Source organism: Melanerpes formicivorus, unplaced genomic scaffold, assembly GCF_026170545.1.
Source record: "Melanerpes formicivorus ecotype bairdi unplaced genomic scaffold, bMelFor1.0.p_v2 SCAF_17, whole genome shotgun sequence".
Taxonomy (NCBI): Eukaryota; Metazoa; Chordata; class Aves; order Piciformes; family Picidae; genus Melanerpes; species Melanerpes formicivorus.
This window is the reverse complement of record NW_027142369.1, coordinates 14,094,813-14,121,382: the sequence shown is the minus strand read 5'-3', so window position 1 is coordinate 14,121,382 and position 26,570 is coordinate 14,094,813. Positions and strand designations below refer to the sequence as shown.

General features: G+C 45.4%; 1 protein-coding gene across 1 annotated transcript; it reads right to left on the bottom strand.

Moving 5' to 3' along the window:
• Positions 1-3,951: 3,951 nt before the first annotated feature.
• Positions 3,952-26,550, bottom strand: ATG14 (autophagy related 14). The gene is made up of 10 exons (XM_068149042.1): positions 26,312-26,550; positions 20,111-20,173; positions 19,948-19,990; positions 19,461-19,542; positions 14,361-14,598; positions 13,370-13,599; positions 12,795-12,912; positions 11,631-11,721; positions 11,435-11,520; positions 3,952-7,146 (listed from the first exon to the last, which is right to left on the bottom strand). Exons 1-10 carry the CDS (start codon positions 26,548-26,550, stop codon positions 6,840-6,842), a joined length of 1,497 nt encoding a protein of 498 aa, XP_068005143.1. The 3' UTR covers positions 3,952-6,839.
• Positions 26,551-26,570: the final 20 nt, after the last annotated feature.

Genomic DNA, 26,570 nt, shown 5'->3' with positions numbered 1-26,570 from the left:
CCAGCCTTTCTCTTGTAAAACATCTTTGCCCCAAACCAAAACTAATGTCAAACGTGTGGCAGGAGCTTGGTGCTGTGATACGGTTCAGGCATGCAGTGTTCTGCCTGTAGAAAACTAGTCTGACTAAAAAGGAACACACCCCCACCCCCCACCAAACCCTGACTACTTGGAGAACTCACTGCTGTAACATTCCCAAATTCCAGCTTTTCCTTCCCCTCCCATCAGCCATGTGTGTAGCAGAGGCTTGTTAGAAAGCTGGTGCTAGGTGTGTAAAACTGGCAAACACGTGGCTCTGTGGTCTGAGTCCTGCTTCTCAGCTCCTCGCTGGTGCCCTGCGTGCTTGAGGATGGAGCATGAGTCCAGCAGGATGAAAGTGGAGTTGCCTTGGCTCAGTGATGTGCTGGAAGCTTTGTGGTTTGCTATGTATGGAATTGTTCCCTTGTAAGAGGAATCCTTGCATTTCTTTGCTCTGCTACAGCCTCTGGTATCTTCTTTCTGAGGTATGAGTTAGTGCTTTTAAAGGGGAGTTGAGAACATTTGTGTCAGGAGTGCAGATGAACAGCAATTCCTCGAACTCCTGACTGGGAGCTGAGTGTGGCATCTGTTCCAGTATTTCTTGGAATACGCTTCTTTCCTGCAGTGTTGTGTTCTAGTCTCCAGTTACAGCCTTTCTGGTGCCCAGTGTGGAAGTCTGGGAATGTACCCTGGACAGCCCAGCATCTGTGCTCACTTCCTGGGAACAGAGTGGAGCAGCAGCCATTTTGCCTGGAGCCCAATGGAGTGCAGCAGTTGTGCTTGCCATCCCTTGCATCCTTTAGCTTCCCTACACTTGGCACCATTCTTGTTTCTCTGCTCTTTCTGAGGACAATGATGGACTCTGGGCCCTTATCACTGCAACTGAGGATGATGAAATCTTTGACCCAGTGCAGGAAGAGCTGGGGTTGCCTTCTGCCCTGCAAACCCCAGGGCAGCACCTGGGACAGGGTGAGGGCTCTGTGAGAGCTGTGCCTGGATGGGGCAGCTATGAACCTGGTTCATCCTGTTCTCTAACCCTCAGTGCAAGATCTGCAAAGTGCAGATGGGTGGGAAGAGCTGCTGTCTGCTGAACCACCCACCTCCCTCTGCTTTGCTTATGTGTGCCTGAAACCACAGTGGGATCGCACAAGTGACTCATGTTGGAGAGCTTGAAGGCAGATACTTTTATTCTCTCCGTTAAGAGAGAGAGAAAACTCAGCCCTCACAGCCTGAAATGTGGGTTTGGTGAGCTCAGGTTGTTCTTGGTGGATTTCAAAGGAATGCTCTTTTGTTTTTCCCAGTCTCTGCTTTACCTGCTGCTTTACGCCCTGGGTGCCAGGCTCCCCTCTGGGTGCTGCTCAGCCATCCCTGCAATGCAGCAGAGACATGATGACAACCACGAGGAATGAAATTAGAAATCTAGAAGCAGGGTGGGGCTGCCTTGTAAGGGGCTGTGCAGAGGGAGAGGAAAAGCAGGATCCCTCCTGAATTGGTGACTTCATCCTCTAACAGGGCGCAGGCTTCGATCCGCTCCCTTGGCTGCACTGAGACCAGCAGCAAAACAACTTTTCTGGCAGGAGTTGTCTTGCCAAAGCCATCAGCATCAAAAGGCCTTCAGCTCCATTTCAATTAAGGAAGAAGGGGAAGAAGCTGCTTTCCGGCCCCGCACCCAAGACTGGAAAACTTGAGATAACCTGCTCCAGGCTGACAGCAGTGAGGAAAGTCTCTGGGAGGCTGAAATAGAAGCAGCAAAGGAAAATATTTTGTATCAAGATAAGGGGGCAGTGAGGTCATTTGTGTCGTTTTGTTTTGGTTTTCTTGGGTTTTTGTTGGTTCGTTGGTTGGTTTGTTTGGAACAGGGTGTGAGGTTTTGGTCACCTTCAGTGACTAAGGGGGGAAAATGAGAATAAAATAATAGCAGTGGATTGTTTTGTTCCTTAGAGCAGCTAAAGTCAGCAGACAATTTGCTCTCTAGCCTGCCCCATCCCCACCCTCCCTGTGAGCTGGCTGAGGAGCTGGGGATGTTTTATACATCACTGATCATGTTGTTTGCTGGAACTATCCCTGTTGTTGCACAGCACTTCTGGTAAAAACTGTATTACAGAACAATTGTTTACATCCAGTGCTGGGTTGGTTCTGAATGGGGCCATGCTGAGCTGCTTGTTAGTTTCCTGCCCCCCTTTCTTTCACCATAAAAGAGTAATTTGCAGATTTATGTTTCCTTAAGGGTCTGATGAACTTAATGGCCTTTTAAGAAGTAGTTTAAGAAGTCCAGTGCTGGATTTACACAGTTCAGTTTTCAGAAGTGAGGACTAGGAACTGTTCTGGGTGCTTTGACTTCCCTGCTTGGAGATAGTTTCAGTATCTAGCTGAATTTGCAGATAGGCCTGTGGAGAAATTGCAATAGTATTTCAGTTTAAGTTTCCAGTTTCAGTCAAGCTCTGAGTATCTTCTGGCATAGACAGCACTGAAAAAAAGGGTTTGTGGTTGCCTCTTGCTCCATCCTGCCTTTTTCTACTGGCACTACTTTGCAGTCTCGGTTCCAGTGATCTATCAGTGTTCATTTCCCTTGTGTTGGTCCCAGTTGCCTTTCTCTGGTGTCTATCCCCTGCCTCGCCCTGGAGCCACCATTTTACACCTGGAAAGAACTGCTGCTAGCTTCTGACTTTTGAGTCCCATTTCTTGCAAGGTGGAAATAGTGCTGAAGCTTCACCCTGGGCTGTTTCTTTTCCCCAGCTTGTTTGGCTGGTGCAGGTAAATCTGGATTAGATCCAGGGCTTGAAACATTATGGACCTGCTCTCCTTAAGAGAATATTGTGGCCTTTGATTAATGAGTGTTACAAGAGAGAGATGGAGACTACTCTTTAGCAGGGGCTGGTGTGTCAGGAGAAAAGGTGATGGTTTAAAGCTAAACCAGGGGAGAGTTAGATTAAATGGAAGAGATTCTTTGCTGTGAGGATGGTGAAACAGAGGCCCAGGGTGCCCGGAGAGGTGGTAGATGCCCTATCCCTGGAACCATTCCAGGTCAGGGTCTTTGGGGCTCTGGACAATCTTCTCTATTTGCAGATGTCCCTGCTGATGGCAGGGGGGTCAGAGTAGACAACCTTTTCAACCCAAACTATTCTATGATTCCAACATTTCCTACCACAAACCACTGTGAGAGACCAAAACCACCTGCTCCTGGCACTGTTTAAGCAGAAGTGCCCTGAATAACCTCCAGCCAGGCGCAGGGCTTGGAGTCAGGCCTTGCTTTGCACCCAGCCTACTTTCCTGCATGGCCGTGACTGCTAGGCTGCGACTGAAGCATCAAACTGTCCCAATACTGGGCATAGAAAACCCAGGCTGCTCCTGAATGTACAGCAGCCAGGAACCACAGGGCCTCAGTCCTCTGAACCACATAGCTGCCACCAAAAAAACAAAAGAAAAATCAAGTGGGAGGTGGTGGTCCTCCTCTGTCACCCTGCAGCTACTCACCCAAGGCCCGCCCAGCCACCACCTGTCCCAGGTAGAGCTTGCTCCTTGCTGGCAAATGTGACCCTTTCCCCTCTCCCTTGCTCAATGCTTCACTTCAAAAAACAGCTCAGGCCCGCACCCTTCTGAAATGACTTTGGGAAGAGGAGCATTGTTGTTTGCATGCAGAAGTAATTGCGGCAGGTGCTGAGCCTGAATAAGAGTCATCCAGCAGAAGACTAGTTCAAAAACAGATTTACAGCAGAGATCTATCCATTGCTATGTGCTCATAGGGACAGGTGAGTGTTCTGCAGCCCCCCTTCACATGAGCTGCTGTTATTTTATGTGTGGGCATTGCTTATCCCACTGCTGTATGATTACACTGCTACCAGGTCTGGTCCTTCTGGTGGGCTGAAGGCTGGAAATTATTCTGTGCTGTCCCAGCATGGTCAAAACCAAACCATCAAGAAGTAACAATTCTAAAGGTACAGCTTAAAAAAAATACTGTTAAAAGATTTATTGCAATAATACAATAAAATTTAGAAAAACAAAAACAACCACCAACCCAAAACATGTGTTCAGTTACATCTAGTTCAGAAGTTGCAGAGGGAGGCCCTAAGTTTTTGCAGGTGACAAGCAACCTTTTGGTGTCCCATGGGAGATCCTTTGAAGGCACCCGATTTTCAGCCAAAGGCTGGGACCAAATCAGGCTCCTCTTTGGCAGCTCCAATGGGCCACCCCAGATCACCCATCACAGATGAAGTCGGGGCCTGAACTGAATTTCCCACATTCATGCTACACCAAGTGTTCTGTAAACTCTCAGCTGGCTGTCTTCCCATAGTGACAATGACAGGTACTGCTGCCCACCCCCTCCCCCCACCCACCCCCAAAACCGACCCGGAAAACCCATCCTGGTGATTGCACTCAAGGTTTGGATGCACACAATGTGCAAAACACTTTAAACAATGCCCCACACACATAACAATCTGTGTCCTATTACAAACCCAGCCCTGTCCCAAGGCATTAACACTCTCGAGGCTTCCCAAGATAAGACACGGTTGCAAATAAAATGATTTTGGAAAAGATTGTGAAGTATATGGCTTAAAAAAGTGTTCTGATTTGTTTGTTTTTCTGTGTTGCGTTTTTTTATTTTCTTTCTCTAAGTCAGTCAATGACAGTATGCAAAGCTGAATCATGGCCTGACCTTGAGGGGGTTCAAAAGTAGCATGAAGGCAGCAAGAGTGACTGAAATGTGTATTAAAAACTGAACAACAAAAGAAAGAAAATAATCATAGGGTGAGGTTCAGTGCAAAATAAACAGGGGGCCAGAGGGGCTGTGTGACACCAGGAGCCTGGTATACAGTACTGGTTAAGTGTCTGCTGGTTTCTCAGAGCTGTGAAGGATCCAATAGCTGCAAGGGAGTAAAGTGCTGTGAACTGAGCAGTGACCAAACCCTCCCAACCCCATGGTGGGGGTGCTGGGGGGTACTGGCCCCATTCAGGTTGCAGTAGTCAAGGGAGACTTGGCTATTCTCTTAAAAATGAGCCCAACTCCTGGGGGCAGACAGAAAGAATGGTAGGACTAAGGGTGTGGAGTTAAGGGTCTTTGGTTTAAAACAAAAATTAAACTAGTGACAACAGATGCCCAACCCCCAGGCCAGAAAGAAAGAGCTGCCATCTACGGGATGGGGAGGGGGAAGCTGGCAGACAGGATGTTCAGCTAGGTTGAGCTCACTAGGATATGCAGGCACCAGTACCACAACTGTTTTCCACCCCCTCCTTAGTGGAGACATGAAGCAGCACTAGCGGGCTTGGAGAGGAACCAAGCAAAACTACCACCAAACACTCCAGGAGATGGCTGGGTAAGCCAGTCCTGGATCTGGGACTTCAGACACACAGGAGGACAGTGCCTGATGGCAGGGACGTGGCTTCTGCATCGCTTCCTACAGCTTCACCTTGCCCCTGCTAGGAGCTGTGGCACCACAGGGAAAAGTAGCAGAGACATTCCCTCTGGGAGGATGCATAAAAACATGAGTTACCCCATGGGGAAGTACAATGCCCCAGCTCTATAAAATGTAAACCGTACGTTATGAGCCCGGCTGAGCAAAGGCGTCTGTAAGTGCTACATCCCACAAGGCTGTGGAGGAGCACTTGTCAACCAATCCCTCTGTTGGCGCCGCAACTCCCACCGTTTTACAAGCCAGCCAGCTGCGCTGTCAGCCCTTCTGCAGAGAAATCAAATCAGCTTCTTGGCATTCAGTAAATGGGGGGGGAATAAACCCACCATAAACAGAAAACAGAACGGGGCATCAGATTCACAGAATGCTTTGGGTTGGAAGGGAGCTTCAAGATCATCTAGTTCCAACCCCCTGCCATGGGCAGACATCTTCCACTAGACCCTGTTGCTCAAGGCCTCATCCAACCTGGCCTCAAAAACCTCCAGGGAGGGGGTTGGAAACGTGTAGTGTAGAAAGGGGGTGACTAAGTTAAAAGTAGCCCGAAATGAGGTTTTTTTGCTAATATTAAAAAGTGACAGCGGGGTGTGGGAACTGATGGATAGGTATTATTGCAACAAGGCAATCCTGTATCGGCATTGAAGGTGGGTCGGGCTAGGAGAACGTCCAGTGTTTCTTTGGTGTATGATATCCAGAGTAAAAGAGCCTGTGTGCTTTGGACAGCACAACACAGAACTTAAGAGACTACCTACCAGTGGAAGCAGCATGAAACAAGCTAGTTTCCTACAGCAAAACTGGGTCAAGATTCATAACCAAATCTAAACCAAGAGCAAATCTGCTGCCTGAATTCCTGTCCATGCTGATCCTTTGTATTAAAAATATGGCAACGGAGATTAGAAAACATGTTAAAAATGCATAATTTTCATGTCCTGAATGAAAAAAATTTAGAAATATGCATTTTTGCATTATGCAAGACGAGATTTAAAACACACACAAAACAAAAAAACCCTGTTAAGGAGTTAAGAAAACGCGAGCTGCATTTACGCCAGCGTCCATGCTGCGCACCCAGCAGCCTTCCCTCTGTGCTCATCCAGATCCAAACACTCCAAACACTGTTTCTTCTTCAGAAAGAAGAGCTGGAGGCTGCCGGCTCCCTTCTCCCTGGCACTCCACAACGCAGCCAGAACCAGGGCACCAGGTGCCCTCATGGAATCCGTCAGAAGAACGTAGCTAGCTAATTTACAAAAGGGTACCGTCACAGTCATCCTGGGTAAATAAAAAGGTTTGTCTGGTTTACAAAACGAAAGTCTGACCTTTACTCTGTTCCAGGCACTACTTAACTGAATATGTAAAGGTTTACTACAGCATTGTCGGGGAGGGATTCCGTCCACAAATCCTGTGACCCTTTTCCCAGGCTCGTTAGCGATGTCCGGTGTACGCCTTCAGCCACGAGGTCACTGAGGCAGCAGCAGAGGAGATCATTCCACCAGCGCTGCTGCTGGCAATGGGCTGGGACGCCTGTGTGCTCTGGCTCTGCAGCATCTCCACCTGCTGAGAGGGGATATCGCAGAACCTGGGGCTTGGCAGGTTCTCCCAATCTGTCCCTAGGTCAGTCTCTTCATCACTGACGTGCTCATCTCCGCTCTCATCCGTTTCAGCAGCAGCACTGGGATCCACAAATTCCATGGAATCTTCAAGATCAGCACTGATTTCAAAAGGCCCAGACCTGTAAATCATAGAATGGTTCAGGTTGGACAGGACCTTCGAGATCATCTAGTTCCACCCCCAATGCCATGGGCAGCCATCTTCCACTAGACCAGGTTGCTCAAGGCCTTGTCCAATCTGGCCCTGAACACCTCCAGGGAGGGGGCATCCACAGCCTCCCTGGGCAACATGTTCCATTGTCTTGCTACCCTCACTGTGAAGAATTTCTAATATCCAGCAAGTAGAGAACATGGACACCGAGTTGTCAGCCCGCTAGCTACCATGCAGGAGGATTGTCACCATGCTGCTGTGAGCCCGAGGCATGCCAAAGCACCCTGTTCTGTCATGCGTACAGCAGAGAAGTTCAAATCCCTCTGTGTTTATCAACTGGCAGGGAGAACCTCACTGGCTATAGAGATAACTGCCCTGTGACAATGGTGAAATGAAAACAGTTGGCCAGGGAAGTGATAGCTGGGTTCCAACCCAGGGAGCAGGAACAGCGGAAGAGCTGTTCTGCTTTGGCAGTGGGTAGTGGAACATGCACACACAAAAGAAAAACCCATTGATAATAACTCACAACTCCACTGGTGGAAACCTCAGCCTGATGAGGAACAGCTTTTGTTTTTAATGCTAGCCCTGGCCAGGTCAAGACGGCTGCAGCTCTGTCAGCAAGGGGAAGGGTGTAGTTTGCAGAACTGGGCTGGCACAACTCACTGGTGGAGAACTCCCATAGCAGCATTTCACCCTGAGCAACATCTCAAGACTCTGTTTTACTGTCAGGCTGGTCAAACACTGGAGCAGGTCAGCCAGCAAGGCTGTGGAGTTGCCACTGCAAACACAACTGAATCCCTATCAGCCACAAGTCCCGAGTAATGTGCTCTAGTTGGCTTTGCTTTGAGTGGGGTGGTGAGCTGGATCTCCAGACGTCCTGGCTCAACATATCACACCCTGCTGGGATGGGGCAAGGGGTGATGGTTTCAAGCTAAAAGAGGGGAGATTTAGATGAGAGAAGGAAGAGGGTGGTGAAAGAGTGGTCCAGGTTGCCCATCCAGGCTGCCCCATCCCTGGAAACATTCCAGGTCAGGTTGGATGGGGCTCCGAGCAACCTGCCTCAGTTGCAGATGTCCCTGCTCTCTGCAAACGGGTTGGATTAGATGACCTTTAAAAATCCCTTCCACCCTCTGTAATTTCCTGAAACCCATCTGCGCCGTGACTCCGAATTCCCTGCTGCCACCGCCTGGTGGGAGAAGCAATTGCAGCCACCCCATCCCACTGCTCTGCACTAGAGCACGGGCAGACATCGGAAACATCTTCAGCCAGCCAAAGCAGGCAGCTTCAGAGGGCTGAGACCCATGGTCAGCGGCAGTGACAAGCGGGATCCCCACAGCAAGCACAGCATGGTGGGGGCTGGAAGGGACCTCTAGAGACCATCCAACCTATCCTGCCAAAGCAGGGGCACTCACAGCAGGTTGTCCAGGATCACAATGTCCAGGTGGGTTTGGAATTTTGCCAGAGAAGGAGACTCCACAACTTCTCTGGGCAGCCTGCTCCAGGGCTCCAGCACCCTCACAGCAAATAATTTTTCCCTCATATTCAGGTGGAACCTCTTGGCCCTTGTCCTGTCACTGGGCACCACCAAAAAGCAATGTCCCGGCCAAAGTTCATTCCAAAGCACAAAGCCACTCAGCAAAACAGGAACAAAAATTTGACACTGGCAAGAGTTTCTTCTGCCTTTGTGGGAGGGGAAGCCTGAAGCAGTGATTTAGCATGGAAAATTGTAATCCAGACAATTAAAGCTTGGCAAAATAATATCAGTCGGAAAATAGTAGCTCACAGAGGAGACTATGGGGCAACTCTAGGTAGCTAAAGGAAAAAAAAGATTGCTGGTTGCTGCAAACTTTGCAGACAGCTGAAACATTGAAGACTCCTCTTTCATAATCCACAAAAGAATGGGAGCGCTGCCTTCTGGCAAAGCATTTTGCTTAACAAGGCAACATAAGAAGACTTATCAGGTTTAAGGCCAGAAGGGACCATGAGATCATCTTGACTGACCTCCATAACAAAGGCCATTACACTACACCTGCTCACCCTGTCCTGAGTCCAGTAACTTCTGCCTGATGAAAGCATCCATTACCGCCTTGACAGGATGACATAAGGAAAGAGAGAACCTCCACCTTCATTCTCATGGGTAATTAACCTCTGTGTTAAGCATATATGCCTCAGTTCAGCCCAGCTCAGGCTCTCTGATACCACTGGTGTCTGTAAAGCCAGTCAGTAGCTTGTATTTTCTCTCTGTGAAGCTGCTGAAACCAAGTCACCTCTCAGACTCATCTCCAGTGAGCTAAGACAATTTCACAGGCAGAATCACAGCATGGTGTAGGTTGGAAGGCACCTCTAGAGATCATCTAGTCTGATGCCTCCTTCTAAAGCAGGATCACTCACAGCAGGTTGCCCAGGATCACAACATTCATGTGGGGTTTGCAACCCAGAGAAGCAGACTCCACAACCTCTCTAGGCAGCCTCACAGCAGGAAAGTTTTTCCTCATTTCAGGTGGAACCTCCTGGGTTCCAGTTTGTGCCTGTTTCCCCTTATCCTCTCACTGGGCACCACTGGAAAGAGTCTGGCCCCATATCTTCTTGCCCACTACCCTTTAAGATATTGATTGGCATTGATCAGATCCACTCTGAGGCTGCTCTTTTCCAGGCTAAACAGCCCCAGCTGTCTCAGCCTTTCCTCCTCACAGAGATGTTCCAGTCCCCTCAGCATCTTTGCAGCCTCTGCTGGACTCCCTCCAGTAGTTGCCTATCTCTTTTGAACTGGGGAGCCTAAAACTGGACCCAGAACTCCAGATGTGGCCATACTAGGACCACTAGAGAGGGAGGAGAACCTCCCAGGCTAAACTATACATGTTACTGGTATATATTTTCTCTTGCTCTTTCCTCTAACCACTTCTTCTACTACCTGGATACAACTGATGGTTATGGCACCCTCTAACATCTTCACAGAGAAGTGAGACCTACTGTGGCACTTGGACATTTTAGACCATTTGCTCTTGAGGCCTCAGTTCTTCACACTCTGAGTATTTCCTGCCTTGTCCTTGTTTTCAGGCAAGCAGCAGCAAGCATCTACTTTTTTCCAAACAGAGCTATGTCACACAGATTTGGCTTCCCATGTGTTTGGTCTGAATCAGTAGGGATTTACCCAGGAAACATAATGTAGGTGGTGAGAGATGTGCACTCAGTTCCTCTTAGTGCACTGCAGGTTTTTAACTGAAATAGACCTGTCCATGAGAATGAGGAGGGAAAGGAGATTTCAGAATGTTACTGTGTTTAAAGAAGGATAACACACTAGACATTAAACAAATACTTGCAGACTGTCTCAGGCACAAGTGACTTCTGACTGGATTATCCAAACGGGAAATCAATGCTGTTGGCTTTCTTATATTTAAGGTGTAAAATAAAAGAAGGTTATTAAAACCTGTTGAGAGCAGCCTACAGGAACTGATGTTCCTTTCATCATGTACTATGTTAACAGAAAAAAAAAAAGATGTCTTTAATCTTATTGTACATATAAATTAGTATTATTTGAAGTACTGAATCGGGTCTAGGGTATTCACTGACTAGAAGGATTTTGGGAAAGGCTTACCTGGCATCTGCTTTTGGGTGTTTATACTGTTGGATGCTCTCAGGTATTTACATGTTGGCAAGATGTGGGGAGGGTCATATTTGGAGTACAGTGAGACTGGCCTGGCATACAGAATCATAGAATGGCTTAGGTTGGAAAGGACTTTAGACATCTCCTACTCCGAACTCCCCTCCATGGGCACCCCTCAAATAGACTTGGTTGCTCAAGGCCTCATCAACCTGGCTTTGAACACCTCCAGGGAAGGAGCATCCACAACTTCTTTGGGCAACCAATACCAGAGTCTCACCACCCTCGTACTGAAGAACTTCTTCCTAAGAGTTAGTCTAAACCTACTCTCCCTCAGCTTAAAACCGTATGTGCTGCTGTTTGTGGCAGGGAAGATGTTCCTGCTCCTGGGGGTAGGAGAAACAAGTCCATAATCAGCCACAAAGCCTCTGGCTGAGTCTGCCAGTGTACACACATCTCTGTAATCTCATTTCCTACTCAGAACACACTTTTTCTATCCTCTTTTGTTTCCTCCTTCTAACTACTGTGATTCCTGATGTACTGAGGACTCATTTTTAGGTACAGCAGAAGAGAAGAATTTCCCTTATAAGTAACAAGAAAAATGCATAACTTCAAAAGGGATTCAGTCAGAGGTGATTTGAGATCCTGCTTTTCTTACCTGCCCAAGTTCTCAGTGTCTGGGCTGACCAGGTACATAAGGTTCCTGAGGGTATGCAGTGGGTGCAACAGATCTAAATTCACATGCTACCACAGGGAATGTAAGAAAAAGACATGATCAGTCACTGGAGGAAACTTGCAGGCACAACTGGTATTTTAAAAGCTATTTCAAGAACCCAAACATGCATTCCCCCTACCTGAGAGAAGCAAAGGTGCAGGATATTAGCATTCAGCTTCTTCACTGCCCGTGTGAACCTGTGCCTGCTGAGGTTCTCTCCGCAGAACTCGCTGTTGAAACACCATACACACCCGTATATATTTATGAAGAAAGCAAAATGCTGTGAACATAAACCAGCAGTCTGTGCACTGGCTTCCTAACAAGTCCCAGAGTAAACATCTGTTGCAGCAAGTATTGTTTAAACTCCACAGCCAGTTTTAGAGTGCTCAGGAGATTAATTTTTTACCCAGCAAGACTGTTAGCATTTCATCAACAAGCACTGCTTGCCCTGGTCTCACTGATTTCAGCAGGACAGGTGATGTAGACTGCATGACACTCCAAGATCCACTGCATCCATTAAATCCTACATAAATTTCTACTCCCAAGTTCTTCCTTCTCTGAAGGCTGAGCACCCCAAATAATAGCATAAAAAACCTGCAGAGTCTCTACACAATTTTTGTGCCCTCCCTTTGGCAACCACTATTTTAACCGCTTAATCTTAGCAGCGTGCTTGAGTCCCCTGGAAGACTGACCTGGTCTACAGCTCCCTTGGTACTTCTGTGCAGATCCCATCTGTTCCACATAGACATTCAAACCTTTTTTTTTCCCCCAATCACAAAAGGGGTTTTACACAGCACACTCCCAGATATCTGGCAGCCAGGTATGTTCCCCATTTGTGTTTTATCCCAAGAACAATTACACTGCTGGCATGCCAAATTATAAGGCCTTGTTCTACAGCACTTAATGTAGTGGAGCTATTCAAGATGACTAAGAGCTGCCAAATTGGGCTGGGATTTTGTAAAGCACAGCAGGGGCTCATAAAATCAAAGTGCTTTTCATGGACTGTCATATTTAATTTCCAATTTGAGGGTGCTGAATGTGCCAATTAAAAAGTTCTTATTTTCAACTGTGATGGTTGGTCTGTGCTCTCAGAAGGTAAAAAAAGGAAGGAGGGACTGTTAACTGCGGTCTAAAATCCTACCAGGTCTCCACCCAAAATTTAACAGCACAAAACTTCAGGAGCCATCAACCATCACCACAAAAGCTGTTCCAAGTCATGACTTTGCTCCCCCAAACCAAATGGAACTAAGACCAGTCAAAACCGGTCACTGATTCACCTCCTCGGAGGCTTGCATTGACTTGCCTGTTGCAGAGCTTCTTGGGAAGATTGACATCCAGTATGAGAGACAAAGTGTTAACAAACTGAGTTGCATAGCACAATGCAGCACTGATGGTATGAGCAGGGTTATTATGTTCCATATCTAAAAGAAATAAAAACATCATGAAAGTCTTGTTTTAAATGAAGCCTCGGTGGGCGTTTTAATGTGCTCCTGAAGTCTACTCTGGAAAATGTCATTTGTAAGTATTAGGAACAGCCTGAATCCAGCAATCATTTACAGTGAAATCTGTCAGAAGTCGGTAGAAAATAGTAATTCTTGGAATTCCTGTTAAAATGGTGCCATGTGAACCATGTCAAAACTGTGAATAATTAACTTCATCTCCCTACTACCACTGTGCTGTGTCCCAGTGAGCATTCCCTGCAAAAGAGGATTTAATTGGACTCCTTTCCGTACTGGTATTTAGTTCTGACTCCAGTTTGTCTGGGTGGCAACGAATGGACTGGGCTACTGCTCCTTGGTGCCTTCTGTTGGCATCCCAGGCTGTAAGCTCTATGGCTTCTAGAGTATTCCAGGTGCCTACCCACACGTTGCTCCTTACCTGGTCCTTGTGTAGTCTTCTTCTCTTCCACCCAGTTGTAATATGCTGAGTAGTCTCCATTATTAGGAAGAGTTATCCAAGGCCCTGTGATACTGATGCTGGTGTCCCCATTGTGATCATCACACACCCATCTCCCAGAGAGATATGTGGTTCTCCTGGCTTCTGCAAGCTTGCTCACAGTGCTAGAGGTCATAGCATTGTCACTCTCAGAAGACACATCTGCAGGATCTCTGCGGCACCCAAAGAGGAACAGAGTGTTTTTAAAAGAGCTTTAAAACCATCATCAGAGATACACTTCAAAGGCACATAGCCAGATTTCAGAGAGCAAAATGCTTGTAGAAACACTCCTGGCAAAACTACTAACTCCCAAAACTCCTTTGCTTTGTTCTGGGGTTTTTAATTATCTATTTTAAGAAAATTTTACATTGGACACGTAGCTCAGATCTCTCAGTGTGGAGAGGCTAACACCTCCAGGTTCCTCTGTTTGGGACCTCTAAGTTTTGGTCAGATGTTCTGCCTTTGGGAAACACCTCCTTCTTCCCACAGATGCTCAGGGAGCCAGAGTGTCTATCTTAGACTTCCACAACTCACTTCTGGTGAGGGTGTGGGAGCACTGGACCATGCTGCCCAGAGAGGTTGTGGAGTCTCCTTCTCTCGAGAGAATCCAAACCCACCTGGACACACTCCTGGGCAACCTGCTGTAAGTGACCCTGCTTTAGCAGGGAGGCTGGACTAGATGACCCCCAGAGGTCTCTTCCAACTCCCACCAACCTGTCATTCTGTGTTTACAGTTAAGCAAAGTGAGTCCAAAAGGACAAGTCCTCTGTACCATGAATGTCCCCATCCCTGGAGACAATCAAGGTCAAACTTGACAGGTTCCTGAGCAGCCTGATCTCGTTGGTGATATCCCTGCTCACTGCAGGGGGGTTGGAGAAGTTGACCTTTGTGGGAGCCATGCAAACTGATGCATTCCATGAGTCTATGATTCTACCTTGTGCTTGTCTTCACTTCTTCAATGGGAAATATGACTGACGTGAGCTCCAGGATATGCATCCGACGCAGACTAGCCAGATGCTCATACTGGGTTTTCAAGTCATAGGTTTTTTTCTCTACCAAGTCTCCCAGCTTGCGGTTATGCCTCTGGATCTTCTCTTTCTTCTCCTGATGCCGCTGAGCCCTGCGATAATGCTTCTGGTTCTCCTCTTTAATTCTCAGAAGGCCCTCTGTGTCTGTGAAAACAGCAGCAGATGTTACCCTTGGAAAAGGAGCTGTGAGGTGCTCAGAGTAAGCTTGAGAAAAGCATTATTTTAATATTGATAGAAAACAAAATCTGTAGCAGCTTAAAACAGAAAACCCTGCTAAACTGTTGGCTTTTCCCAGATGCTCAGTGGTACCACTTCTTAATCTTTTCTGAAGGATCTCCAAAGAGACTGAAATTGGCATTGATCTTTTCCTTTCTTTTACACAGCTATTTTTGGATTTGGAGCAGAAAAGCCAAAATTTCACAGTTTAATTAAAACTCATGAGGTAATCATTATGACAGAAATAGCTCTGACTGCACACGTTTGCATGGTGCTGGCCAAAACCCGTGATTTTGGCTGCAAGCAATGCAAGCGCAGATAGCATCTTCACTCACCATTTCTGGCACCACTGCTGCTATTAATGCTTTGCACACATGGATGTGCACTTAAAGCACTTTGATCCCAATGGTGCAGACTTCTTGTCACCACAGGGAACACTGACTATCTCCCTTCCCAGTCACAAAATGAGAAATGAGCTTATGTGCTGCAACTGCCCAAGTTTACTTCGTGCGTCAGGCACAGTGAGGCTTGGAAAATATCTTTAAAGAGCATCTGCTGAGTCTCCTACAATGTGATTGACTGTAGTGATGCTTCCACAAACATACGGTCTAAAGACAGCAAGTTAACCACCTCTGTCTTTCAAAAGCATGGGGAAGTATCTTCTACAGGCTCTCATACTACCTGTCTACTAGTCACTAACTTTCCATTTTTATGGCTGAAAAGATTCAGTCATGCTCTTACAGCAAGGTGTCACCTTCCTGCAATCAAGAAGTGGAATAACTCTTCCTTACACAGAAGGGAAGCTCTAAGCCATCGTTTTACTGGGGTGTTTTGCTTGCAAGGCACTGGTGAGACCAGAACTATGGTAAGCACGCTCCACAGCATCTGCTCCTCAAAGCAGCCTCATCAGACACTGCTACAATCAAAGTTTTTAAGCAGCCACAGCTACCTCAAACAAGACTTTTGGACTGTCCATCTCACCAGTAGGAGAGCACAAAAATGAAGGAATGGGACCAAAAGGGATCCCAGCAATAGGTCTGTACTCAGCTATGATCAGGCAGTACACGACACCCTCCTGCTAGTCAGGGTTTGCAGAAGTGAAACTGCACAAACCCGTGAAGGTAAGAATTAAAAATCCTCAGGTTTATAGAGCAAGTGACCTCCTGTTAGAGGAACCATAGAGCAATAAACTTTTCTCTGAGACACCAGAATCCCTGCGTGTCAGCTAGTGATCCCATTTCCTTTAAGCATTCATGTAACATCCACTGAAAATCAATGAATGCTTGCATTCATATTCCCAAACTCCCCCTTTGCATAAATAAGAGAGAGAAGGAGTAAAACATCCATCTGTTCCATTTTCACATTCACATTGTCCTTGAAAGGTTACTTTTTCACAGAGTGAACTCGCCTTTCTGCAGGTCCAGCAGCAATTATTTGAGAACACTGCACACACATCTCCTCTTTAGCAGTCTTAGTGCAGAAGCAACTGTACTTTCTTCTGGCATAGCACCTCTGCTTTGTGACCCAGTTTATGAGATGACTGAAATTTGTCCCCAGAAGTATCTCAGGGCACCACTTACGTCCTACACATCTATGCTGCCTGGTAAATGCAAGTACAGGCACAGCAATCTCTGCCCAAAGCAGCTATACCAGGTACCTGCTGCTCTCCACAGACAAAAGGCAAACACACTGATTTTAAAACCTTATTTTGAGAAGCACCCATTTTTGGGGTATCCAATAAAGTCAACTCCAAAAGCAGGAACCCAATATTCTAGAAATTGTCCTCATTTCAAAATGCTAAGCGATGCCACACCCAAGAGAACAATAACAATGTGTTTACCATTTCTAATATGGTCCAAGGGCAAACCAAGCTGGGTTCCTATCAACTGGCTGCCCCTGACAAGAATGCGTTTTGGGTCTATCTGCAAGAGCAGTTTTGGCTTAACAACAGGTTAAATTTAGAGCAAGTTCACTGTGAACCTGACAAGGGGCTGGGCACAAACTAAAACACAGGAAGTTCCACCTAACTATAAAGGAGAAAATTCACTTAGAGGTGCCAGAGCCTTGCAGCAAGCTACCCAGAGAGGTTGTGGAGTCTCCTTCTCAGGACAGATTCTAAACCCACCCAGACATGATACTGGGCAACCTGCTGTGGGTGACCCTGCTTTAGCAGGGGGTCAGACTAAATGATCTCCAGAAGTCCCTTCCAATCCTTACCAGTGTGTGAATCACAGAAGCTGCAAAAGCTGCAGATAATATACTTCACAGAATAGTAGGAAAAGGAGAGGAACTCCACTCCCCAGTTGGTCCTAACATTTTGCCACCCTCAGAGCTGTATTTTGAGAAAAGGTGACTAAGTTCCTGTCACACTGGCCTCCTCCTTTCCTCACACACTGAAGACAAAAACTAGTTACCTTCTTTATAATAATCATCTACCTACTGAAAAGCTTTCTGTTCTTCACATTCCTCCTCTTTAAACCAAACCAAACATAGATTTTCTTAGCCATTCTTTGTGCTTTATTCCAGATATTATCTTCCAGACTTTCTCTCATTGATTTGTATCTTTGAGTTGCCAGGTTGGACATCAGACTTCCACTGTGGCAACACCAATGCCAGGCATAGCAGGATAACTACTTCCATCTTACATAAAATGCTTATAAAACTCAGAAGGAGGTCTGAGCCTTTTTGGAGCAACATTATAGATGGAGACTTTTCATTTTATTTGCAGTGCTCCAGATCCTTTCCTGTCAATCATCACCACCATCCTCCACTTTGGGTTTAGATGTTTCTCTTTCATAAACACCATGCACTTGACTTTGTCCCTTTCAAAAGATACAGTCTGTGTATCTGCATCATTCTGAATTTGATCCCACTCTCTACAAAAGTCCTCCTCCTCCTCGGCTTCCTCCATTCCACTTTCTACGCTACCATGCAAGCTATTATGGAAAATACTGAACAAAATTGGGCTAGGAACTGGGTCCTGCTGAGCTCCATCTGTCTCACTTCCTCTGTTTGACAAGTATGGCCACTCCTTGAGCACAGCCTTTCTCACTTTTTTTGTGTCAGCACTACAGTGATTACACCCAAAACAAATGACTTTGCTCCTAACCCATTCAAGAATAGTGCCCAAAGGCAGAGTATGTTTCATCTTCTGCTTTATCCTCCACTAGAGCATCTGATCCCCAGACAAAGGGTTGAGTTCACACATCCCATTCTTAACAAAGTGATGCCTATTTTTAGTTATCTTATGTGGTGGGTTGAAGTTTCCCCCAGCATTAACTCAGCCACATCTTATCTTCTAGCTACCTGTGAAGTGGTCAGAGATTTCTTATAAGATGACTTCATCATCAGTTAAAGGTTCTCCCTTCCTCCACCCTTGGAAAACAGACACTGTTTTCACTGTTTCCTGGGACCTGCTCTCTCCCTCATGTGGTCTCCAATGCTCCATGCACTTCTTTGACTTGTTCCCTAAGGTGAATCTCATAAAGCCTTGCTGACATAATCAAAATAATACATAGCTGGCTGTTTTCTTTCCTGCAGTCATTTCTTGATATAAAATTTAATCTGGTTAAGCACCTGGTCATGTTTTCTTTGTTTAAAGATTACATGAAACATCTGAACACTTCAGACTTCTCTACACTGTTATTTGCTCTCTTAATTAAGACTCACCTACCCTATCTTTTACTATACATTTCTTATTGTTACCTTCCATCCTCCTTATTAATCAAAAATCATTCTGCATCTCAGCCTTTTTCATGTTTTCACAAGCTACAAAATTTGTGCTTTATAACTACTCTCAGGTATATGCCTCTGCTTGCAGGCTCTGTATGGCTCCTCTCAAATTTCAAGTGAAAAAAAAAATGTTCCTGATTCAATCAATATGCTTCTGAATAGGCTTCCTATCTTTCCTTTGCATGTAGGTTGTAAGGAGTGCTGCATATTCTCTTCTGGAAAATGACCCTGCAAATCTCTCACGTGTAAAAATGTTAATGACTTTCAAAACCAAAGCTGGTGAATGATAGCAATTCACCAGCCTGTGCTATATTTGAAGGGGGACTACAGGAGAGCTGGAGAGGGACTTTTTAGAAGGACATGTAGTGATAGGATGAAGGGGAATGGTTTCAAACTAGAAGCAGCTCAGTTTACTTTAGACATTAGTAAGAAATTTTTCCCCATGAGGGTGGGGGATGAGGCACTGGAACAGGCTGCCCAAAAAAGGTGGGAAGCCTGGAAGCATTCAAAGCTAGGTTGGGTGGGCCCTTGAGCAACCTGATCAAGTAGGGAGTGTCCCTGCCCATGGCTGTGGGTTGGAATTAGCAGATCTTTAAGGTCCCTTCCAACCCAAACCATTCTGCGATTCTGAATTTCAGTGACAATTACTGAAGCAGGATTTTAGGGTTTCTAGACAGATGTGGGTTAAAATTCATCAGTTACATGAAATTCTTAACAGCTGCAGAACTGTTTGCTCCTCTTCATCAAGAGGAAGTGATCAGAAACACTACACTGAATACAGCTATCTCTAGGGACAAAGAGTCACAGGCTGCTAAGCATTTACTTTGAAAGCTGTTGCAAAATGATCTCCATCCAGCTGAATAATGTCTCTTGTTTGCTAATTAAAACCCAAGTATAAAAAGGCTGAAATCCACTCACTGATTTGCCTTCAAGTGGATTTAAGAAGCGATGGTTTGGCAATTCACCATTTTTAAACCCTAACAGTCACATTCAAGGAGCAGCAATTGATTTTTCACTCTAAGGCATGGAGTTTTCAACATCACAAAAGCATTACTCACGTCTTGTCATTTCATCATTTTCTTTGCAAATGGTCTGTTTCAGCTGCTCAATCCTCATCTTGCAAGACATTATTTTCCATCTCTGAAAAAGAACATTCAGCAACTCTAGGGCACAAACGACTTCAAAACCCACACCAATGATTAACAACAGAGCCAGCAGCTTTAGTGCAAAAGTAGCAGGGTGCTCGTAACTGGATCAGACCAACAAATAAATATTTCATACACCATTTCATACACAGAAGCATGCCACAAACAAACCGACTGCTTACTGTAAAGTCAATCAAAATAATAAGCTATTGAACAAATATGCAGGAAGAAATGAAAAATTGATGGTTTGGAGCACTCTGCTTGCAGAGCCAATTTTAATTTTGCTTAGGACAGGCTTTTTGGAAATACAACACAATGCCCTCCAGGTAAATTGTAACTTTAAACTATGAGATCTAGGAATACAGAGAGTTTAAAAACTACAGGACACTGAACAACTCACCAGCTGGTCAGTTATCTCTTTCCCTTCCATGGCCTTCAAAACACTACAGGAAAAAACAGGATTGAAAGGTTTAGGACCATCTTGTCTCCAGCAACAGCATGCTAGAAAGACTGCTTTTCTGGGAGCTTTTCTAATTTGTTTTTGTTTAATAAACACAACTTACTGTTTTTGGAATTCTCTCTGCTTGTTTTTAAGATGTATCAGCCTTTCTTTCTTGTCTGAAAACCTGGAAGAGATTAAATGTGTTTATTGATATTTTGCACAATGTGATATTGTAAATTGTCTGCAAAGAGAAAAAAAATATTTGAAGCTTGTGGGAGTCTCTAAACCTCAACTATCTCTGCATCTTGGGAAGCAATAGCTAAATGTATAAATGTGTTGCAGAATTCTAGAGCATGTGTCTTGCAGACATCACAACAACCTCTAAGCTGAGGAATCGTCAGTTTGTAGCACTATCAAGCTTGTTAGCAAATTGCTTGCTATTTGTAAACCAGGTATAGCTTAGCAATCACAGTATTTTGTGTATTAAGAAAGACATAGCAGACTAAAAACCTTTAGTTGCTGCACAAGTTTGCAGTACTGTCTCAGACAGCATAGTGAGTCTGGACTGTGTTATTTCACAAGCCATGAGAGTAAGAGCTAAGTCCGCCCTAGCAGTGGGAAATGCAGGCTTTCATACACTACGTGCTACATTTTCTCCCTTCTAATGTGGGGATGTCTCACACTTCATTCATTAATGATGAGTCCAAATAGGACAGCACTCTCTCAAGACTTTTAAATGACATTCAAATCTTCTTTGTATTAATAACAGCAATAAGTTGCATTGTCTTCCACTTGTTTCTCCTAGGCACTCGCAGCTATCACAAGTCCATGACCCAAATGTCTTCAGTTCAGCTCTGCCAGATGTCTGAGATATAAGAATTACAGAGACCTGATCAGTAAGCATTTTTTTTTTAGGATTCATCATCCTTGTTTTCACTCTCTGATTATGCAGCAGCCATGTTCCCACTCCCCTCCACATTCCACAGTGCATTGAGAAATACAGTTAAAGAAAATAGCGTATGAATGATGCGTATTGAGAAGTTACAGTGAACCATGAGGTGACAAAATAAACAGTAAAAGAGATAGCCAAGAAATTCAGATGGCATACAAAAACCAGCAAATGTTCTTTGTCTTCTGCCAGCACCTGGCTTCCCAACTTTCCTTTGTGCTTGTCACATTACAGAACGATCTCAATCCACACCTCAAAAGTGCTTCTTGGATTAAACCCACATACAGAAAAACAATGCATTCATTTCCCTCTGGATAAAGTAGAATTCACAGTTTCACCCTAACAGAGGTTTCACATTTCATGCAAAACCCAACAAGTCCTTTATTTTAGGGTTATCTAAGCTTTATTCAGAAAGAACTGTATAGTAAGCCTGTAGGATGGCATCCTCTGCCTCCCTCTGCTCAACTCTGTGGGTATGATTTCAAGTAGAACTTAAAACTGCTTAATTTCTTTCCTTGCAGTGCAGAAATCATACAGCTTGGTGACTAACTTGGGGTTCAGAAAGTGAGTAATCACCCTTCCAGATGACATTAACATTAAAACAACAACAAAACTACCAGTTGCTGCCTTTGTAGTCATCTAAAAATATCTGTTTTCTTTCCAAAACAAACCAAAACCAAATGTGGGTGCTTGGCATAAAAGCCAGAAGCAAGCCGTGAGCTGGAAGAATGTGGTACAACTGGAGCCTGACTGCTCAACCCAGTGTGTTCATTGTTCCTGTGTGTCCTCACCCCAGCAGTCATCATGGAAATTACCAAAGTGCACTGTACCAGACTCCTGTTTACCAGGGTAGTGCACACCTACTGTATCCCTGACCTTAGGCTGAGCCAAAAATAACCTGGCCCAGAGACGCACCACTCGGCTGCCACACCAGAGAGAGACACGGCAATTTGGCAATTCTTGTTTTCAGAGCTGGATTAATGGGCACAGAGTCTGACTAAACACAATTACCCAAATGATGTCCATCACATCAGCAAAAAGTTGAATGATCTGTCAAATATCTGGGACTAAATTAAGTTCCTACGGGGAGGGATGATAGAAATCTTTGTGAAAGCCTGCAGAAATTACAGTTCACCACGCACTTCAGCAACCATGTCAAACAGCTCCTACAAACTTCTTTGGCAAGTCTCTCCTAAGCAAACATTTCCATTTCTTTATATAGCCCTAATTTTAATTGCATTGCATCGTGTAACTAATTTTTCTCTATATATATCCACAGCCTTTCAATCTGGCAAAGAAACAAAACTTCAGATAAGCTATTATAGGAACTCTCATAAAATGTAAACTGAGAGGAGAGAACTCAACATCTCAAACTCTCCATTAAGTGTTTCTCTTTCTTCAAAGTCATATCATGTTAAGATGAGATTTTTTTTTTTAAGTGTAGTTATCTGGCTAATTTCCACATGTTCATAATTGTCACATTCATAATTACAGAAGCAACTAGAAAAGGATGACTTCCTAATCCATAGGAATTGATTAATGCTGAAGGAGTTGAGGACATTAGTGCACTTATTCACTATAATAAAACTCTGTTGTTGCAAAAAGTCACTACCCCTCATTGTAACCCACAGTTTAGAGAAATCAGACAGGTTTAGACCACGATTAATATTAACTCCCCTTTATTCTGCTCTCTCAGTATTCTCCTCGAATACTGTGCCCAGTTCTGGTGGCCCACCATAAGAAGGGCATGAAACTGCTGGAGCAAGTCCAGAGGAGGACCACAAAGCTGATTCAAGGGCTGGAGCACCTCTGCTATGAGGATAGGCCAAGGGAGCTGGTGTTGTTCAGCCTGGAGAAGAGAAGATGCCCAGGGGATCTTATAGCTGCCTTCCAATACATGAAGGCAGCCTACAGGAAGGCTGGAGAGGGACTTTTCATAAGGATGTATAGCGATAACACAAAGGGGAATGGTATAAGTTGGGGAAGAGTAGGTTTAGATCAGATCTCAGGAAGAAGTTCTTCAGTACAAGGGTGGGAAGAGTCTGGAACAGGTTGCACAGAGAGGCTGTGGATGCCCCTTCCCTGAAGGATAGGCTGAATGAGGCTTTGAGCAACCAAGTCTAGTTGAGAGGCATCCCTGCCCATGGCAGGGAAGTTGGAGGAGATGATCTCTAGGGTCCCTTCCAACCTAAGCCATTCTATAACTATATTGTCTTTGGCTTTTGCCCTCTGCAGACCCATAAAGCAAAGCAATTCATCCCTTCTGCAAAATACACTCTGAGAATTTATGCGTATGACAGGCTGGAGTAAACTCTTGGGAGCAAGAAATAGTCCAAGATGAAACCAGTGCCAAGATGCCATCTTAGCCTTTGAATACACAACACATTACTAATGAAAAGAAGCATGCCAGTGATTATTTTACTGGAGGACTTCCGGACAACTCATCCTTAATTGTAGCTGTACTTCAATGATTAATCTTAACAGCTCCTCAATCTCTCCCCCTCAGAGATACAGGGTGTGATTTTTGCCAGACATACGAACAACTTCAATCTTACTGTAGCTTTTATAAAAACCAGCACACAACAGCTTAGTGGAAGGAAAACTGAAATCATACTCACTGCTACAACATGAAATCATGTATCTTCCTATGAGGAAAACTCACAGGAAAGTTCTAAAAATAAACCAGTACTGGATACAAGGAGTAATGCTCTCTCTTCCTTCTCACAAAAGGAAGAACAATCCTTTCCCCAGTCTGCAACACTTGCAAAAGACAAATGGGAGGCCTGAGTGACCCCATACACTTCCACATTCTGAATTTCTCATGCCACACTTAGAACTGAGCCACGCAGAAAAGCCCTTGGCATGACCCTGTCAGCCTCATGCAGCACCAGCCATAAGGCTGAGCTAAAATTAACCCAGGTACTACTAGAAGGCATAAAATAAACAAATAAATAACCCCGACAGTAAATATGACTTGAAATCCAGCACCTGTCCCTGCATGACTTTGCCAGGGTGTGTGGTCACTGCTGAAGAAGACGCTCCCTCTGTGCTCACACAGCAAGAAATTCAGAGACACCTGCTCACTGCTTGCAACAGGAAACAAAGAAAAGTGACCTCTGAAGTGACAGGTTCTTCAGCACTTCCCCCCCACCTCCACTCTCTAATTTCAAGCATTAATTATAGAAGACAGACAAAATATTTCAAGAATAGTTTTAAAAATCAGTAATTCCCTTATCTTCTGAAGAACAAGAAGAAAACCCAAGCTTAATAATGGAGCTTTGTCCCTGTGCTGAGTGTTCCTGCTGACATCAAGCGTGCTGATGTTACACACATTGTGTTATTCCTCTGCATTATGCTGTTCCTTTAATTTGTTAACAAAAAAGTTGCTGTTTTCCATGAATTACACTACTGGTTGGGAAGGTTTGAGCAGTGGGGGCCTGGGGAAACTGACCAGCTTGGAAGAGACCTCAAGGACCATCTGGTCTTTCTAGGTAATACTAGAATTTAAATGAGACAGCTGAACACCCTGTCAAGCCATCTTAAAACTGACAAGGGTAAAGGTCCTTAGGAGATGATTCCAATGTCTAACCATTCTCATTGTGAAGAATTTCTTCTGGATTCCAATTGGAATCTCACCCGGAGTATCTTGTACCCATAACTCCCTGTCTTTTCCATGTAGCTCCTTGTAAAAAGGGAGGCCCCATCATCCTTGTAAGCACCCTTTATGTACTAGTACATGGTAATAAGTTCTCCTTTGAGCCTTCTCTTCTCAAGGCTGAACAAACTCAGTTCTCTCAGCCTCTCCTCACATGGCAGGTGGTTGAAAACCCATCCCTGAAGGTGTTTAGAAGATGCAGAGATGCGATGTCAAGGGACTTTTTTAGCACCAGGCTTGGTAGAGTTAGATAATGGTTGGACTTGATCTTAAAGGTCTTTTCCAAAATGATTCTATGAATCTGGGAAATTTCTTAAGCCTTGGTTAATACAGGATGGCAGTCCTTCCACTGTAACAAAGGCTGTAATTGAATTTCTGTAATTCAGCTTGATCTTTAGCTGAAATCCTATGGCTACAAAAGGGGCAGAAGAAAAATATTTAGTTTATGCTCCAAACCCACTTTCTCATGGGAGCTACAGATAACTCTGAGCAGTCTCACACAGGCACAAGTTTTCCATCTATTGTAGAAAGCATAAATGCAGTTTGTGATTCCATGACACAGTTTTTCACTTTAAAAAAAGAGAAAATAAAAAACAAACAAACAAACAAAAAAAAACCCTCATCCAATAACAGACTAAAGTCTCAATTTTGTGAGCTGACTGATGCTGGCTGACACCCTGCACCCACTGCACAAAAGACAGGCATGGCTGCACCCCTGGCTCTTCTTCTATTTGGCAAAGGGATACGAAGAACCTTTGGTGTGAGGACCCTACCACACCACACAGTGTTCACCGCTTTCCCAAAGTAGCTCAAGAAACCACTCCCAACAGCTGCTAACGAAGTTCCAAATGAAGGACCAAGAACACAGCATCAGCCAAAAATCAGAGCTATTCTGGAGATGGTGCTGGGCAGACTTTTAAAGAATCTCGGATGGACGTGCTGTGAACAGCAGTTAGGGAGGGGTGATCTGCGTGTAATGACAGCATTTGCTTACTGATGGAGCACTCATTTAGCTGCCCTCCTATAGAGCCGATGCTTTCCAAATAAGCAGACATCTTTCTGCTCCTAACTCAGAGTATTTCTTGGAATACTAAAAAGGTGCCAATGATTAGGGCTATCCAAAGCAGGGAGAAGTTGGAACTAGATGATATTCAAGGTCCCTTCCAACTCCAACTATTTCATGACATCAAGAAGTAAATGTAACAAAGGTGCCATTTTCTTGCACACCTTCCTCATCTTAATAACATAGAAGACAGCGAGTTTAATGCATGTTGCTGAAAATAGATACACGTCAAGTGTGTATCGTTTTTGTCCTGAACTGTGCAGAGCTCCTGTCGACCACATCAACACGAGCACAGCTAGACTTGACTAAGTCTAATAACTAAGACTATTATCATCATCAACCAGGATGGGCACTGCCTTAAACACAGACACCCCCCCTCAAGAAGCAGCCCTGCGGCGGGCCCAGCAGCGACGGGACGGTCCCGGACACACGCCCCCAGACCCCCTCACGCCATGCCCCGGAGCAGCGGCGGAAAAGCAGGCACGAAGGACAAACTGCATCCCCCTCTCCCCCCAACACTCCCGGCCCAGAGGGGAGCGGGGGAGGGGTTGCCCAAGGACCGCGGGGCGAGGCGGCTCTTCCGGCGACTAAGGCAGAGGATGGAGAGCGCGTACCGTTCCCATCCTCCCTGCATCCCCCTGGGGGCTGCTGTTACCTCTCGGAATCGCGACCGTCGAAGAAGACGAAGTCGCCGCTCTGAACGCACTTAGCGCAGGTAAGGCGGCGGCGGGTGGTGTTACAGAGCGGGCACCGCTCCACCGCCACATATAACCCCTCGGCGTCCTCCTCAGCGCCCCGCAGAGCCGCCGGTTCGGCTCCGGGCCCAGCCCCGGCCCCGCCGCCAGCACCGCCCTGCCCGCCGGGCTGCGGCCGGGTGCCGCTGGGAGACGCCATGATGGGCTCCGCGCGCCGCC